The sequence below is a fragment of the Carassius carassius genome, chromosome 11 (assembly GCF_963082965.1).
Source record: "Carassius carassius chromosome 11, fCarCar2.1, whole genome shotgun sequence".
NCBI lineage: Eukaryota > Metazoa > Chordata > Actinopteri > Cypriniformes > Cyprinidae > Carassius > Carassius carassius.
The window spans coordinates 7,496,406-7,514,945 of NC_081765.1; the positions used below are offsets into that span (position 1 = coordinate 7,496,406).

Here is an 18,540-nt window from a genome sequence, read left to right on the forward strand (position 1 = left end):
ATATCAAAGGAACACAGACTCCTGGGAAATCTGGTCAAGCCAGTTTAAAACCACACCCCCAGTCACAGTTATACGTCTGTTTGACCAATGGTGTGTGATGCTTGTCAGGCAGAAGAAGCGTGAGTGAAGTGATTCACAAAGGCATTGAAAGAGCCCATGCGGTGACCCAAGCCTCGGCACCCGCTATTGTGTATGAGACAACAATGAGCTCAGGAATAGTATTGTATGAAGTTTTGTTGACAAAGCTTTGAAATCCAGGACAGATCTACGCAGACATGTTTCTGTTCTCAACCACTATATTGAGTTTCCTCGTAATTTTACATCCCTCTGGTTTGTAACAATAAGAAGAATGTGATTGGCTGGTTTAGTTGTTTTTCGTCATGTTATGGCAGAAGAGGGAGTATTAATATATGGGTGTTACAGTTTGACAAACTTGTTCTGTTGAAGGATAACGTTAGAAAGCCTTGATATACCCGTTATTTTTGTTTACACTTTCCAGCAAGACGTTACATGGAAATGAAGCCATGTATCTCTGACACAGACATAAAACTGCTTTATTTAGGCCTTGATGAATATGATTTATTACAACTCGAATTCCGGAAAAGTTGGGACGCTTTTTAAATTTTAATAAAATGAAAACTAAAAGACTTTCAAATCACATGAGCCAATATTTTATTCACAATAGAACATAGATAACATAGCAAATGTTTAAACTGAGAAAGTTTACAATTTTATGCACAAAATGAGCTCATTTCAATTTTGATTTCTGCTACAGGTCTCAAAATAGTTGGGACGGGGCATGTTTACCATGGTGTAGCATCTCCTTTTCTTTTCAAAACAGTTTGAAGACGTCTGGGCATTGAGGCTATGAGTTGCTGGAGTTTTGCTGTTGGAATTTGGTCCCATTCTTGCCTTATATAGATTTCCAGCTGCTGAAGAGTTCGTGGTCGTCTTTGACGTATTTTTCGTTTAATGATGCGCCAAATGTTCTCTATAGGTGAAAGATCTGGACTGCAGGCAGGCCAGGTTAGCACCCGGACTCTTCTACGACGAAGCCATGCTGTTGTTATAGCTGCAGTATGTGGTTTTGCATTGTCCTGCTGAAATAAACAAGGCCTTCCCTGAAATAGACGTTGTTTGGAGGGAAGCATATGTTGCTCTAAAACCTTTATATACCTTTCAGCATTCACAGAGCCTTCCAAAACATGCAAGCTGCCCATACCGTATGCACTTATGCACCCCCATACCATCAGAGATGCTTGCTTTTGAACTGAACGCTGATAACACGCTGGAAGGTCTCCCTCCTCTTTAGCCCGGAGGACACGGCGTCCGTGATTTCCAACAAGAATGTCAAATTTGGACTCGTCTGACCATAAAACACTATTCCACTTTGAAATAGTCCATTTTAAATGAGCCTTGGCCCACAGGACACGACGGCGCTTCTGGACCATGTTCACATATGGCTTCCTTTTTGCATGATAGAGCTTTAGTTGGCATCTGCTGATGGCACGGCGGATTGTGTTTACCGACAGTGGTTTATGAAAGTATTCCTGGGCCCATTTAGTAATGTCATTGACACAATCATGCCGATGAGTGATGCAGTGTCGTCTGAGAGCCCGAAGACCACGGGCATCCAATAAAGGTCTCCGGCCTTGTCCCTTACGCACAGAGATTTCTCCAGTTTCTCTGAATCTTTTGATGATGTTATGCACTGTAGATGATGAGATTTGCAAAGCCTTTGCAATTTAACGTTGAGGAACATTGTTTTTAAAGTTTTCCACAATTTTTTTACGCAGTCTTTCACAGATTGGAGAGCCTCTGCCCATCTTTACTTCTGAGAGACTCTGCTTCTCTAAGACAAAGCTTTTATAGCTAATCATGTTACAGACCTGATATCAATTAACTTAATTAATCACTAGATGTTCTCCCAGCTGAATCTTTTCAAAACTGCTTGCTTTTTTAGCCATTTGTTGCCCCTGTGCCAACTATTTTGAGACCTGTAGCAGGCATTAAATTTTAAATGAGCTAATTAAGTGGATAAAAGTGTAAAATTTCTCAGTTTAAACATTTGCTATGTTATCTATGTTCTATTGTGAATAAAATATTGGCTCATGTGATTTGAAATTCCTTTAGTTTTCATTTTATTAAAATTTTAAAAACGTCCCAACTTTTCTGGAATTCGGGTTGTATTATGAAAACAGCTTTAAAAAGATGTATAAAATGAGGTGGTTTTCAAACTTTTTAGAAGTGAGTGTTCACAAGTGTCTGGGTCACTTTTAATGCAATAAACACAATTGTTTTTGTAGCAATGCAATAGAAGAACCATTCTGGGTTTCCCAGAGAACCTTTCAGCTACAGATCATTTTCGTTGGGTTCATTGTGCCCTCTGCTGTTTTTAAAATTACAACACTTTTCAGTTCAAAGGGCCTCCAAATCATGTGTAAATAGATTTTTCTGTTAGTGAATTAGACTTGAATTAATGCTTGATTCTGATTGGTCAGTTATTCCTTAGGTAATGATGCTGAACTGTTATAACTAGTCACAAACAACAGATTTCCCACATCGCTGTGCAAGTTTCATGTCTCTTTCATATGACATGATAAAATAATGAAAACTCAAATAAATAATTCATGTACATTTATTAATTTATTTATAAGTGTTGTGATAGACATGATAATGTACAATCAGAAGGTTACTATTGCAAAATCAACTCTTTTTAGGCTGATACAGGATCCGATCATCCCATTGTTGCTGAACATGAGAAGTGGCTGTCAGATATAATTAACCAGAAGTCCTCTCTCTTCTGTATCATCTTCTGGTTTGCCTTCCTCAGTCTTCCAGAACGACTTGATCTACAATGAACAGACACAGTACTTCAGTTCAGCTTACTTAAATGCTATGTAATGACTCACACTGCAGCGCTACATTGTAAAGGCAATCTATAATATGTTTGATATTCAAAACTGGATACGGTTGTACCCGAGGTGGCAGAATCCTTCTCATTGGTCCAAACCGAAAGCCCAGTGACTGCCTTGGGTTTCCACTTCAAGACGGTGGTTATGAAAGGCTCGTCATCTTCTGCATCTCCTTTGTCCTGCAGTACAAAACTGCCATTAAGATTTGGCTTCACACAGATTCATTAGGCATCAGTTTGTTAAGCTTATTCTATTCTAGGCAGTGCCCCCAAAATGCATGATCATATTTGTTAAATTTGTTTGAAAAATGTAAAAAAAAAAATTTGGTAGCACTTTATTTTACAGTCCTGTTCCTCATGTACATACTATGTACTTATTATAGTAATTACAATAACTATGTAATAACTAGGTACTAACCCTGAACCTACCCCTAAACCTAACCCTACCCCATGTAGTTACCTTGTATTACCAGAACTTTCTTAGATAAATACACTGTAAGTACAGTAGAAGTACATGTTAGTACACGTACTGTAAAATAAAGTGCAACCAAAATTTTGATTTAAAAAACTAATTTTAAACATTAAACCTTTTACTTTTAAATCTGCTGGATGCAATGACATTAGAAAACTACTTTAAAGTACATTAAAACCATGATTCAAAATGGGTTTTCAAAGTAAAACTTTTAATTTGACTTAATTTCCATTTTTAAAGTGTGTTAAGAAACATAGTCATTGACGCCGCAATCTTTAAGAACACTTAAGTTGCATTTTATTTCATTAATATTAACTGCATGTGTGTTTTTAAATATACCAATAAGATTTAAAATACACTACTCATGCATATTTCATACAATTTAATGCAAAACAACAAAACACTGCTGAGACTGAGAACACAGTGAGAGAAACATTTTATATATACAGTAGTATCTGCAGTTTATATGACCATGGCACCGTAAATACATTCTTATGAAGTTTAAAGACATGAAGAGACATACCTGATCTATCTGGAGATACTCTCCATGCTGCTCACACCCGATGTCAAACACATACTTCCCTGGACCAGAGGGCTAGAATATAAATAACAATCACAAGAGATCATGAGATCACTGTGTGAGAGAAGTGCAACTTGCTTGCTATATTTAAGATGAAGTTAACAGAAAACAATTTCAAATTTGTACAGATTTGAACTGATCTACAAAGTGTTTGCTACAACCCAACTGCTCAAAACCATACATGTAGAGTATAACTTACATTATTATTGATAAAGTTGCCCCGATATCTGTGTTTCTGATGGATCAGCTCCCCGGCTGACTCCATTTTACCCATAATCCATGTGCCCATGTACTGAGAACCTGTGTTGTGATGAGTGTATGTTCCCTGCCCATGTCTAACAGAGGAACAGGTACTTAACAAGCATGTTTTCCCATACACTTTCAGTTGAGGTAAAGATGTTATGAATACTGTTACAACTAATATCCATAGAGTAGACTAATTAGATTACTAGATTAGATCAGTGAGAAAGTCATGTACTACCTCTGATGGTGCATCCATTCACCGTCATATGTGTCTCCATCAGGGTATGTGTACAGACCATGACCCTGCCGCTGGTCATCAACCCAACTTCCTGCAGAACAGAGAGACACATGATATGAGAAGACTGCATTTTAGACTCTTAGAGTCTGGGTCAGAAAGTCTGAGAACACTTTTTAAAAAGCTTCTATTTTGATTTTTTATTTATACTTGAATACAATTTTTTTTTATAAATTCTAACATTTTTAATAAATTGTATTATTAGCATAACAACTAGTGAACAGTGAAAAGTCACCATGATAAAATGTACAGAAATTTGAAAATGTTTTAATTAATTTATAAATATATACATTGTCTATTCATGTAATGTTAAAATTATATTAGTATTTGTAGACATTAACATAGATTAATAAATACTGTAAATATATACACAATTTTGATTTTATTTTAATTTTTTAATAATTTATTATATGCTGTTACCATTTTTAAACACTGTTGTTTAATTGTTTTTTATTTCACTAATTTTAATATTTCTACTTAGCACTTATTTCAGTTAACAGTTAGTTGCCAAGGCATTTCAAAATTGTCATAAGTTTTTAACTAACATTAGTATTTTATTTTATTTTATCTCAGTTTTTCTGTTATTTTTCCATCTTTAATAGTTTTAGTTAAAGGTAATAACTAAAGATAAGTTCATGACACCTGACGCATTAACAAATGTTGACAAAAATCTGAACCTAAATCACATATGCTTATATGTAGGCTACTTGAGATGGTATAGATAACGACTTACCTTCATATTTGGAGCCATCTGGGTAATAAAATGTACCCTGTCCGTGTTTTAAATTCATGTACCATTCTCCAGTGTACCTGGCTCCGTTCTTGAACTTGTAAGTCCCCTGATAAACCGAAACACGGTGATTATCGGATGTTTCCATTATTTATGAGAACAGAAACGGCTAAACGGTCAAGGCGTGTTTTAGCAGAGCTAACTGGTGTGTTTGATGAGCAGAATGACCTGGCCACATCTCTTGCCGTTTTCATAAGCTCCTTGGTAAGTGTCTCCAGTCGGCAGGACAGCTCTGCCCTGTCCATGTCTCTCTCCTGCTTCATTTCGGTCTCCCTCATACTCCTGCAACACACACGAATACTGTCCGCTAACTTACTGTCCACTCACGGTCAGCTGAAGGAAACTACTGAGAGTAACTCACCCCTAGAGAGCCCTGCTCGTCGTCAAACTCTTCAGAGCCCGCGTCTGACATGATCAACTAGAGAAGAGCAGAATGATCAGAGAAGAGCGAACTATCCAAGAGGAACAGATTCCGTTCCAGACTGTTTACCGTTACCATAGCAGTGAAACACGCACGCGCAAGTGACTATCAGCCCAGAACGCGCTTGCTTTGACAACACTCTCTCAAAATAAACCACTAACTTACTGTTAATGTTCAAATTAACTGACACACTATCTATCTATCTATCTATCTATCTATCTATCTATCTATCTATCTATCCTTTCAAATTTTTTAACACACTGTTGGCTTAGATAATTTAGAAGTTTCATCTGGTCTCGTTGAGATATATAGCTGAGTGTCATCATCATCATAACAGTGGAAACTAATCCCGTATTTTCTAATAATATTACCAGGGGGAAACATGTATATTGAAGATAGAAGAGGACCTAGGACAGATCCTTGTGGCACTTCATATTTTACTGGTGATAAATGAACGCAGCACTAAGATCAAGTAAAATAGTCTGTTTTCTGTAACTCAGTATCAGCTAGGATGTCTGTGATTTTTACTAGTAAAGCACACAATCACACATCCTTGTTATCATATCGATAGCTATATCTATCTATCTAGAAAGAGACAGACTAAAAAAACACTTTTACTTTCACACACACACACATTTATATATATTCAGTGGTTGAGACACTTCACTGAGCGTTTCTTATTTAAACCCTTTGATCAAAAAGCTTGGCTTAATGCTTGAAGTTGAATATTTTTTCTTTACAAGTCCTTTTCAAGTGCCATTTAAAAAGCATCAGTTGTTCCTCATAAAGTGGCTATTGTCTAATATAACATAAAGGTTAAAAAAAATGTAAAAAAAAAACTTCCGACACATTGTGTCATTTTTTGTCTACTTTTTTCCACTGTATATTAATACTTGTAGACACTGGTTCATTGGTTTCAGATTCATATTTTCAGTTTATATCCATGTGAAAATTAATATGAAAATATACACTGCAAGTCCAAGAGTTTTTGAACAGTTTTTGATTTTTAATGGTTTTTATTAAAGAATTATCTTCTGTCCACCAAGCCTTCATTTATTTGAACCAAAATACAGCAAAAGCAGTAATATGAGCAGCACATGAGCAGTTTTTAATCTAAATTTCAAAATTTTAAGCAAAAACTGAATGGTTTGACTTCAGTTTTGTGAAACTATACAAAATATATATATATATCCGCATGAAACAGAAACAGCGAACTGAATGAGATGCAGATTCACTCTCTGCCAGTAGGTTGGCACTTAAAGCGTTTCCTTCCTTACAGCTGTAAACAAAGCAGCGCTGCTCTTAATGAACTTTAATTTGCAGAGGCAAGATGAAAAGAAAAATACAATCGAAACTTTTCGAAAGACAGAAAGTTCCCCTCAGACATATATTTATACTCAAACCCTTAATTGAATCGCGATTTGTTTAGCATCTCAACCGATTTGAATCATCACTTGAATTGATTTTCAACTGGTTTGTGGTTAACTTCTACATCCCTAAGCAGTGTAACAATTTCAATTACTTAAATTTGATTACATTTCTAAATGTCTATTGTTTTCAACTGTTAGTCATTTTCAAACATTTAAACCAGGCAGGGCTAAGCTTACAGTGCAGCTCAACACCACAACCCCAGTTCCAGAAAAGATGGCTAGTTTTGTAAAATGCAATAGAGTCAAGAATCTGTGATCTTGTTCATTCTCTTTACCTTTGTTGAATTTAATTCATTTAAAGTTTTCACTAACCAACTTAAATATATTTTGTAAATAGAAACATATTTAGATTTAATGGCTGCAGCAGCACACTCCAAAAAACGTTGGGACAGAGGCAAAATAAAAGTGAAAAGGTCATAGAATACTGTATCCTCAATAGATTCTAAATAAAAACAAGGACAAATAACTTTACATTATATTACATTTAGAAATTTACCAGATGCTTTTATCCAAAGCGACTTACAAATGAGGACAATGGAAGCAATCAAAAACAACAAAAGAACAATGATATATAAGTGCTATAACAAGTCTCAGTTAGCTTAAATCCAGTACATGTATCGAGGGCTTTAAAATAATATAATAAATAAAAAGAAAACAGATAGAATAGAAACAGAATAGAGCAAGCTAGTTGAATAAAAATTCACTTGCAGAATGCTAGATTCTAGAGGGCACATAAGTCTGAAGTAATAAATTTAGGTAAATGGTTGCAGAGCCAGTGGTGGTTTTGTAGACAAACATCAATGCCTTGAATTTAATGCAATCAGCTATTGGTGACCCGTGCAAATTGATAAACAGAGGTGTGATGTGTATTCTTTTTGGCTCATTCAAAATTTATCTTGCTGCTGCATTCTGGATTAATTGTAAAGGTTTGATAGAACTGGCTGGAAGACCTGCCAAGAGGGCATTGCAATAGTCCAGCCTGGACAGAACAAGAGTATGAACAAGGAGTTGTGCAGCATGTTCCGAAAGAGAGGGCTTGATCTTCTTGATGTTGAATAAAGTAAATCTGCAGGACAGGACAGTTTTAGCAATGTGGTCTGAGAAAGTCAGCTGATCATCAATCATAACTCCAAGGCTTCTGGCTGTTTTTGAAGGAGTTAGGGTTGATGGGCCTAACTTGATGGTGAAATTGTGATGAAACTATGGTTTGCTGGAACCACAAGCAGTTCTGTCTTGGCAAGGTTGAGTTGAAGGTGATGGTCCTTCATCCAGCAAGAAATGTCTGTTAGACAAGCTGAGATGCGAATAGCTATCGTCGGATCATCAGGATGGAATGAGAGGTAGAGTTGAGTGTCATCAGCATAGCAGTGGTATGAAAAGCCATGTTGCTGAATGACAGAACCTAATGATGCCATATAGACAGAGAAGAGAAGTGGTCAAAGAACTGAGCCCTGAGGCACCCCAGTAGTTAGATGTTGTGACTTGGACACCTCACCTCTCCAAAATACTTTGAAGGACCTATCTGATAGGTAAGACTCAAACCACTGGAGTGCGGTTCCTGAGATGCCCTTTGCCAGTATAGGGTTGATAGGAGGATCTGGTGGTTAACCATGTCAAAAGCAGCGGACAGATCAAGCAGGATAAGTACTGAAGATTTGGATTCTGCTCTTGCCAGTCTTAGAGCTTCAACAACTGAGAGCAAGGCCGTCTCAGTTGAATGTCCACTTCTGAAGCCAGATTGATTGGTGTCAAGGAGGTTGTTGTGTGTGAGAAAGGCAGAGACTTGAACACAGCTCGTTCAAGTGTTTTTGCAGTGAAAGGAAGAAGGGAAACTGGTCTGTAGTTCTCTAAAAGAGATGGGATGAGGGTGGGTTTCTTAAGTAGTGGAGTTATACGAGCCTGTCTAAATGATGAGGGAAAAACACCAGTGTGGAGGGATGTGTTAATGTGAGTGAGTGCAGGTACAACCGCAGGAGAAAGGGCTTGAAGGAGAGGAGATGGAATAGGTAGAAGACAAGTAGTAGGATGATAGGATGAGTTTTGAGACTTCTGCCTCAGAGAGTGAAGATAAGGATGTGATATGTTTGCTGGTGATATGAGCTTGACTGATTGTGGTGTGGAAAATTGGAAAATTGTGCACTGATGTTTCTCGATGTTTCTGACTTTCTTGATTTTATGGCATTTCACAAAACGTCTCAACTTTTTTGGAATTGGGGTTATAATTACGGTCCAACTTTCAAAATCCTTCATCACTTGAATTAAGGTTATAATAATTACATTTTAAACCACAGCCACCACAAAATCAGACTTATTTTGAGAACATTCTGAAACAGATTTAAAAGCATAAAAAGAAAATAGTTTAACAGCTATGATACAGTTTTTGAATCCAATTTTTTCAGTGACAGGAAACACTGGAATCTAACAACGACTTGAACATTTTTTTTTTTTTAAATAAAGTATAAACCCAAATAGAAAAAAAAATAAATCAGATGTAACCCCCTTTGTAATTGTTAACATTTTCATAAGTAACTAGAATTTAATTAATCAATCTTTTTCCATAACTGTAACCAATTACAATTACATTTATTTTGCAATGAAATTACATAATTCTGTTACATTTAACTAGTTACTCTCCAACTCTGATTAGTTTGTGTAATGACATACAGGATTTGCTAAAGTTTGGAAATAATAAGATTTTAATATTTTTAATGAACTCATACTTCTTTTGTGATAATCTTTTTGTGTGCGTTTTACTTAAAAAAATTTATGATTTATTCAGCAAACATGCATAATTTTTTTGCGGTAGTGGTAGAAAAAGCATTTATAATTTTACATATATATTAAATTTTTTTCAAATAAAGCTGTTCTTTTGAAATCTCGATTTATAAAAGAATCCTGAAAAAAAAGGTTCCCACAAAATATTTAGAAGCAACAACTGTTTTAACAGAAAATATTAAGAACTATTACTAATAACTGAGCACCAATAATAATTATGCAGCAATCAGCATATTAGAACAATTTGTGACACTGAAGACTGGAGCAATGATGCTGAAAATTCAGCTTTGCTTTATGGAAATAAAGATTTCAAGATTTTTTATTTGTCACATGGTTATATTGAGATCATATGACCAGCAGTAAAATGTAAGTAACTTACATTATTATATAGTCACTATTTTGTCTGGAAGTGTGTGTGTGTGTGTAGTGCACCTCACATATAAGAAATGACTGGATATGAGTGCTGAGCTGTCCAGCCAAACTCATACATATTACACAAAGACCTATCTGTACAGCGGAAAGCTGCTGTATTTGGGAGATGACTCCAACAGTCTTCCAATGTTCTTCCACTCGTTCGGCTTTCACCAGTCCGTCGTAGAAGTGATTGAGAGTTTGCTGGAGGCTTTGGAAAAGATGCTCCTAGAGAAGACCTTCTATTATCTACTACAACTCAATATTAGAAGCTGCCGATGAAATATCCTTACATTAAACTATGAGGAGCTTTCTTTACCATAACCATCATATTCTTTATTCTCGAACAATACTAAATTTTTTTTAATATTTTTGCTACTACATAAAGTTGCATTTAAAATGTTCTATTTCCATTCCAGATGATGTCTGATTTATCAGATGTGTTAAGTTACACTAATGCAAACATAATTTTAAATGTTATTGATTTTGCTGCACAGCTCATTTATGGAAAAAAAAAAAAGATCTGTAAAACATCCACACAATTTTTCCACGTTTATTCACCCTTATTTCAATAAAAGACAATTTTGATGTTTTTACAACACAAAAGAAATGTGATGCTTTCATATTCGCAATACAAGCAAGAAAAATCAATAACAATCACTGGGTTTAACGCTTTTTGTACATTTTTCTCAGTCTATGCTTTGATTTACAATGTTGATGTAATGCTCAGCTTGAACTTCCAAAAAGTCAGTCTAACAAAAGTTTTGTGTGTTTCAAATTGGCAAACTATGCGCTTCCAAAAACAATTTCAGCTGGCAGGAATCTCAGTTTACTTAATTTAGTTGCTACAACAATTCGCAAAAGCAAAAACTGCTTTAATTCTGGAAAATGGGCAAAGAAAAACGATTACATACTATTGACGTTTTATGAATGATATAATATGCATATACATCGACAAGGAGCATCTCACTCAAAGCTAATCCACCAATACAAGCAGATTAATAATAGTAAAAAGCATATCAATAAATTACACTGATGAGCATCTCTAATTACAAGGGTACAAAGATGCATCAAGGAGTAATTCCCACAGATACACTTCAAACCTCCACAGAGGATGCGCCAGAAATACGTCTAAACACACAGCATTTTAAATACAGACACGTGGGACTTCCTTCTTAAAGGAAAATGTGTTTACTGCTTCACTCCAATACTGAATCATACTGAACTGAAACGAAGGGGCGCATGTCGTCTGTATATCCAGACTAATGGTCGTATCCCATTCAGTTTGCCATTGCACAACGTTCCTCATGCAATCTAATAGAAATTAGAAACCAATCAACGCTTCATTCGTTCACTCTTTTCTTCCGAATATTAATTTCCTTCCTCTCTGACGTACCGAAGAGCTTGAAAATATGCGGTTATTACTATTCTTCTGCACCCTTTTCCCTGCTACACCAAACTATGAGCAACAACATGCTCACCTAAACCACCAGAAAGAAATAATTCAATTTGGCATAAGGCGCATATGAAAGCACTAATGCCAAACGTATGTAATGCAAAATGTTTGAATCATGTAAAATATAAAATATAGTTCACTATCTTCAGAAACCAAAAGCCCAACCCGGATGGCCGTGCACTTCTTTTAAGCTTGTATTTGTGTTGGTGAACAGAAGATGTGAGGCAATGGCGTTTCATGCCACTGCTGAAGATCGCTTAAAATGCTTTTAACTAAATCCCACTGTTTGTGCTCTGATATAAGAATGACTTTACATGAGATTGAGTTTGGACATATGGTACAATGTTGAGCCACCGAAGAAGAGAACCCATTCATCTTCATAAAGAATAATGAATATCTGTATCTAAATAAGTTTTCAGTTTCTTTTCTAATTTAAACTTTTTTCCCACTTTTTCTTTTCTTTCCGCAAAATAATCTTAAAGTGCAACATACAGTATATACATGGTGTGGCATGTACAGCAATCCTTGATTTAGTTTCCTAAAGGAAACGCTTCCGAAAAGATAAATTAGTTAATCTTAAAAAAGGTTCAGGTTATACTACACCTCAAAAATATAAAATACAAAGTTTTTATTCACAAATAAGATTAATTTTCTTTACTTTTGCATTGTGATCTAAACTGTAAAATATTTAGATCCCCGCGGGATTAAATATAGATCATAGTGGATTTTGATGTACTGCCATATGCTGATTAAATAAGAACTGTAACGATCACTTTATTACAGTAATGAGAATCTAATGGGATTAATAAGTCAAACAATAACAATAATCATATTGAGAATGACTGGAAACAATGCTTAAATGTTATTTGTCATCATTCACTCACCCTCATGTCTTTCTACAAACCTGTACGACTTTCTACCGTACAAAACATACATATATATATATATATATATATATATATATATATTCACCCTTCTTCAAAATATCTTCTTTCATGTTCCACAGAAGATGATCACAAATATTTGAAAGGACTTAAGGGTGAGTAAATAACAACGTTTTCCTTTCTGCGTGAACTATCCCTTTACAACAGTCCACGTTCATTCATTATAGCAGTGCGGGAATATACATCTCAAATCACATCTATGTACAAACCGTGTGAAGCGACTTGGAAACCACCGAGTCCAGATTACCAAACTTTTTATAGTCTTCTGAACACATTTCACCAGGTGGGCATCATATCTGGAAACCAGACGCGCCCGAGGTGCTTGGACACTTCCCAGTGGATCTCATCCAGGCTGTATTTGTGGTCTGGGATGAGCACCTCCTCCATGATGGAGAGCTGAGAGAGACGGCGGCCACACATCTTCACGAACTCCACGAAAGCGCTGCAGGAGACCTCGCACTCGCCCAGTCCGATGGCCGACAGGTGCTGGCAGCGCTCGGCGATACGGATCAGCTCCTCGTCCAGCGGCCGCAGACCGTTGGCACACACCACCAGCTCCACCAGACGCGGACAGTTCATGCCCACGCGGCCCAAGACCTCTTTACTGACCGAGCGGCCGAAGTACAGGTGCGTGACGGGGATCTCGTCGCGGAAAAAGGGCCCGAACTCGTCCTCGTACAGGAAGAAGTACATAACCAGGTTGAATTTGGGCGAATGGCGCACCATGGCGTCCCAGCTGCTCTTCTTGATGGTGTGGAACTGCTGGCCGGGGTTCTCGCTCACCACGTCTATGCGCAGATGCTCGAGGTGCACGTGCTTCTCGGAGGACAGCGCCAGCAGCAGCTCGTCGCTCAGTAAGTGATAGTTCAGAGCCAGCTCTCTCAGACCGTGACACTGATCAGCCACGCACAGAATACCTGCAACAACAGCAGACGGATGGGTTTCACCTGCGCTGGACACTACAAATAATACAGAGTCTGACTAAAGCCAATGAGAAACAAGATGTGAGCTTCAATGTGAAAGAATCTAATGGTGCTTGCAGTCTGTGCTGCATATATTGAATTTGTTAATATTGATATTAATGTGTTCAAATCAAAGTTGCTCATATAACGACGGCGGCAGATGAGTAAGTCATACCTGCAGGAGAAACATGTGGGCAGCTGCTCATCTTCAACAGCTTGAGTGTGTCACTGTTGTTGGCCACCAGGACCTTGAGTGAAGGATCATCCACTGGCGTGTCGTCAATTTTCAGAGACGACAGAGACTTGGAGTTGACAAACACCACGGTGAGTGCAGAGATGAAGTGCGACTGAGGAGAGGAAACAATCAGACATCAGGAAACATCAGACCCATCATCCCAACACACAGATCAGTCACAGTAACACAGGTCCTGATACCTTCGGCAGCTCCATGAAGCTCGGCCGTGCAGTGGAGATCAGCCCAAGTGTCTTCAGAGAGCAGTTGACCAGCTGAGACAGGATGTCACACGCAGCCTCGGCTGACTCTGTGCTGCTGTCCACCTGTGCACACAGACCACACACACTTAACATCAGCTCCAGTGACTCAAAGTCCTGAGGCACTGTAAAATAGACCTTATACGCACAGTCGCACACCTACTGATTTTTTTTATTAATGCAATTAATGCATTTTTTTAGGTGCATTTACAATGTAATTAAAGGTCTGTCACCATTTACCCACCCTCATGACAAACCCACAAGATTTTCATTAATCTTTGAGACTTCTAATGAAAACCTAAGAGATTTCCATCCCTACATTGAAAGTCCATGCAGCCAAAACCTTTTTAGTTTATCAAGACATCGTCAAAGTAATCCACACCAAACTATGGAGTGGTTTAATCTAAGCCTATCGTAACAAGTATAGAATATCTATTCTGTTTACCATATCTGATGAGCTCTGTGCATGTGCGCCGATCAGTGATTATATGTGAACAAAAGCCTAAATTAAATCTGTTCGTCATTTAAAGTGATTGGTTTAAAGCACTCGATTCATGATAACCTTTATGACGTCATTATGAACTTTTCAAAGGTTCAAAGTTTTGGTTGTGCGGACTTATAAAATATATATTTTATGTATACAGTGGCATGCGAAAGTTTGGGAACCCCTTGAAGACTCTGTGAAAATGTGAATAATTTTCAAAAAATAAGAGAGATCATACTAAATGCTTGTTTTTTTGTATTTTTTTGTATTGTCCTGAGTAAGATATTGTGCATAAAATAAGTTTACATTTATTCCACAACACAAAACAATTGCTGAAATTATTAAAATAACTCCGTTCAAAAGTTTGGGAACCCTTGGTTCTTAATACTGTGTGCCATTACCTGGATGATTCACGACTGTCTGTTTTGTGATGGTTGTGCTTGAGTCCCTTGTTTGTTCTGAACAGTTAAACGGAGAACTGTTCTTCAGAAAAATCCTTCAGGTCCTGCAGATTCTTCAGTTTTCCAGCATCTTTGCATATTTTGAACCCTTTCCAGCAGTGACTATGATTTTGAGATGCATCTTTTCAGACTAAGGACAATTGAGGCACTCAAACACAACTATTAAAAAAAGGTTCAAACATTCACTGATGCTCCAGAAGGAAACAAGATGCATTAAGAGCTGGGGGGTGAAAACTTTTGAACACTATGAAGATGTCCAATTTTTGTTATTTTGTTGAAATATAATTTTTTTTCCCATTTAGTTCTGCCCTTCGTAAGCAACAGAAGATACTTGTATGTTTCCCGGAACACAAATTAACTACAATTTACCTTGATCTTCAAATTCCAAAAGTTTTCAACCCCTAACTCTTAAAGCATCTTGTTTCCTTCTGGAGCATCAGTGAACGTTTGAACCTTTTTTAATAGTTGTGTTTGAGTGCCTCAATTGTCCTCAGTGTGAAAATAATTGTTTTGTGTTGTGGACTATATGCAAACATCTTTTATGTACAATATCTTACACAGGACAATACCAAATAAAAAATAACATGCATTTAGTATGAGCTCTCTTATTTTGTTAAAATTGTTCACATTTTCACAGATTCTGCAAGGGGTTCCCAAACTTTCGCAGGCCACTGTATATTTTAGAATATAAACATTTCAGTTATATTTTAAAGATGCACAAATGTCTTACAGTTTTGGATTGACATGATTGGGGCAAGTGGACAATGCCAAAACGGTCATTTTTTAGGAGGTGTAGTTCACCCAAAAATGAAATTTCTTATCCAGATCACGTTGTTTTAAGCCTGTGATGAAAGAGGATCTATTCAAGAATGCTGGTAACCAAAACAATTTAGGTTCCCACTGCCATCCATCAGAAACCAACACTGTTTGGTTACCAGGATTCTTTGAAACATCTTAATGTTCTGCAGAAGCAAAGAGAAAGACACACAGTTTTGAAACAACATGATTTGGGTCAGTAAATTTGGCCAGAAATTTCATTTTTGGGTGAATGGTCCCTTTAAGTTGGGCATGATTAGTGAGCTGTAATGTTTAAAGCTGTAATGTGGAACTGTCCTCTTCCTCGTGAGCCTCTCACCTTGAAGCTGACATACTGTAGATGATTGGAGTGCCTCTTGATGATTTGCTTTATTAGGTCAGGATGGGTGGCCTTCAGGTAAGAGCTGGCGGGCTGGTTGAGCTCAAACTCAAAGCACCTCCACAGCTCAGGCATGTGGAAGGCCTCGTTCCAGCCACGGCACACCTGCGAGGCGAAGGCGCGGTCCAGGAGAGGCAGGAACTGGAAGATGTGGAGCAGGATCTCCTGCGGCAGGCGAGCCCAGTCGGGCGGCAGATCTCCAGAGTCCTCTGTGGGCTGTCTGACCCTCTTGCAGGAGTTCGTCGGCCCCTCGCAGGATGAGGGACTGTCCTCACCGTCTCTGCTCAACCTCCTTTTCATTTTCGAGGGCCTGTGAGAGGTGAGAAGCATAAGAGGTATAAAACAGGCCTAGTGCAAACAAACACAAGTCACAGTGGAAGATGCAAACATGCAGAGAGGCACGTTTGAACACATGCATCCTAAAACACGTTTATTTGAGAGGTTTCGCTGTAATATTTATTACATTTAAATGGCTTTGAACGCTCCTGAGAACGAGTTAAACTGCTTTAATGCAATTACAAACTAATTCCTGTTTGGCTCAAAAGCTTGTTCGCAGCGATTTTAAGTTTCGTTATACTCGAGACAAACCAGCTAACATTGATTTTAATTAATAGAAGCCACTGAACTGACGCGGGGGAGATATTATTCGTGAATAAACACGTTATTAACCTACATAACACAATGCATTCACGCATTCAGTCACAGAGACGGTGATCCAGATAGATTAAACCAACAACAACCTTACTGCGCAGCTGCAAATGCCAAATAATCGTTAAGTTACCTGTTTTGCGTGTTACTTATGTCGTCTCCCTTCAGATCGCTCGCAAACAGTTGAAAAATAAGCAAAATCCCGACTTCTCTTCTGAATGTCAGCCCGGACCGGAACCTGAACACATCCGCGCGGCGCAGAGGACACGCATTGGAGACGGATGGGTGAATTTAGGTCGTTTTACGCTGTTGTTTTCACGGGAGTCTGGGTGCGTGCGTCTCGGCGATGTTGCTGGTTGACCTACTTCTCTCGCTGAGCTCTGTACCGCGGGAGATCTCCGTGTCCCCGCCTCCCTCCGGCTGGAAATGGCGGAGTTGTTGTCTAGCGAGAGCGGGTTATTACCGGAATCTTCCTCCAGGGGGCGCACTGCGGCTCAAAAACCGAGCCCTTCATAAAACAGCCTTCAGTACGACAGGCATTCATATGTGTACGCTTTTAATGCGTGGCTCTAATTATTAGTATGTGGAAACATGCTAATAGGAAGCCGTCCAATCATTCGCTAGTGTCTCAATGTGTGTTTGCTCGAGCCTCAGCAGCACGGAGAAAGGTAACGCACCACGTGACAAATGTTGTTATTATTGTGCTTTCAAATGCGCCAGTTTACTTAAATGCGCATATACATTTCAGAATTATTTTGTAGACACTTTCTGTGTTAGGTGTGCCATCTGTTTGTATTTTTGAGTCAAAACATAACATTTTAAAATCCCTTTTCATCGCGTCAAAATGCAGTACGTTGTGACACGAAGTACATTTGCATATAAATTCCAATTGGCTGGCTTGCTCGCATTTGTTTTGCATTCTGGATTGTGATTGGTCTTTTCGCGCACACACAAACAGCAAGTGCAGAGTGGCTCTGAGCCAGTGTTGCCAAAGTCCGTAATTTTCCCGCGGAACTGTCTCGGCTACTTTAACACTATCGTAGCGGGTTGTTTTCATGTCCGGTCCCAATAACACGATATTTATTCCCTGGCTAAATACAATGCTGATTTTACCAGGTGAACCCTACCAAAAATGTGCATTTTACCTTTCGGAATGCGTTTGGGCGGGGTTTATAGTAAAAACCTGGCAACCCTGCACATACACATATACCTAAACCAAAGTCCAAACTTAAATGTACCTAAATAAACCGCGTTGCTATTTCGGGAAATAAACCTCTTTAGACGTACCGTGTGAGAAACGACCAATGAGACATGAAAGAAAAGCACAGGACGCTCCTTTCGTAATGTACCTTGCTGAACAGAGAACCCGGTTTATTATTACTACTCAGCTCCATCCACAGATAATTATACAAAGCAGATTCACAAGTTGCAATTTTTTTTTGTCTTTAACAGCAGCTGTTAATCACACCTCACAAACAATCCTCCCTATATGCCTCCAAAAACAACCACAATTACTTATATAGCTCTCGTTTTGCCTCACGGTCCTTTGACTCGGTGTGAAGACTGG

The 18,540-nt window shown here is 38.0% G+C and overlaps 2 protein-coding genes across 2 annotated transcripts; both read right to left on the reverse strand.

Annotated features, from left to right (window-relative positions):
- Positions 1 to 2,627: 2,627 nt before the first annotated feature.
- Positions 2,628 to 5,848, reverse strand: LOC132152378 (radial spoke head 1 homolog). The gene is made up of 8 exons (XM_059561141.1): positions 5,656 to 5,848; positions 5,463 to 5,576; positions 5,238 to 5,343; positions 4,448 to 4,538; positions 4,166 to 4,301; positions 3,910 to 3,981; positions 2,980 to 3,094; positions 2,628 to 2,852 (listed from the first exon to the last, which is right to left on the reverse strand). The coding sequence occupies exons 1-8, from the start codon at positions 5,704 to 5,706 to the stop codon at positions 2,830 to 2,832; spliced, it is 708 nt and encodes a 235-aa protein (XP_059417124.1). The 5' UTR covers positions 5,707 to 5,848; the 3' UTR covers positions 2,628 to 2,829.
- A 6,972-nt stretch (positions 5,849 to 12,820) lies between these two features.
- On the reverse strand, positions 12,821 to 16,664 carry LOC132152701 (F-box/LRR-repeat protein 3-like). Its single transcript, XM_059561512.1, has 4 exons — positions 16,266 to 16,664; positions 14,129 to 14,251; positions 13,869 to 14,040; positions 12,821 to 13,648 (listed from the first exon to the last, which is right to left on the reverse strand). The coding sequence occupies exons 1-4, from the start codon at positions 16,653 to 16,655 to the stop codon at positions 13,008 to 13,010; spliced, it is 1,326 nt and encodes a 441-aa protein (XP_059417495.1). The 5' UTR covers positions 16,656 to 16,664; the 3' UTR covers positions 12,821 to 13,007.
- Between the last annotated feature and the right edge of the window lie 1,876 nt (positions 16,665 to 18,540).

What these genes read in the sequence shown, in the direction of transcription:
- LOC132152378 (XM_059561141.1), bottom strand. Translation starts at nt 5,706, where the DNA reads ATGTCAGACGCGGGCTCTGAAGAGTTTGACGACGAGCAGGGCTCTCTA. An exon ending in ACGGCAAGAGATGTGGCCAG is followed by an intron (nt 5,344 to 5,462) that starts GTCATTCTGCTC and finishes TCGGTTTATCAG; the next exon opens with GGGACTTACAAGTTCAAGAA. An exon ending in GAAGGATTCTGCCACCTCGG is followed by an intron (nt 2,853 to 2,979) that starts GTACAACCGTAT and finishes TGTTCATTGTAG; the next exon opens with ATCAAGTCGTTCTGGAAGAC.
- LOC132152701 (XM_059561512.1), bottom strand. Translation starts at nt 16,655, where the DNA reads ATGCTTCTCACCTCTCACAGGCCCTCGAAAATGAAAAGGAGGTTGAGC. An exon ending in TACAGTATGTCAGCTTCAAG is followed by an intron (nt 14,252 to 16,265) that starts GTGAGAGGCTCA and finishes CTGTGTGCACAG; the next exon opens with GTGGACAGCAGCACAGAGTC. An exon ending in GCTTCATGGAGCTGCCGAAG is followed by an intron (nt 14,041 to 14,128) that starts GTATCAGGACCT and finishes TCCTCTCCTCAG; the next exon opens with TCGCACTTCATCTCTGCACT.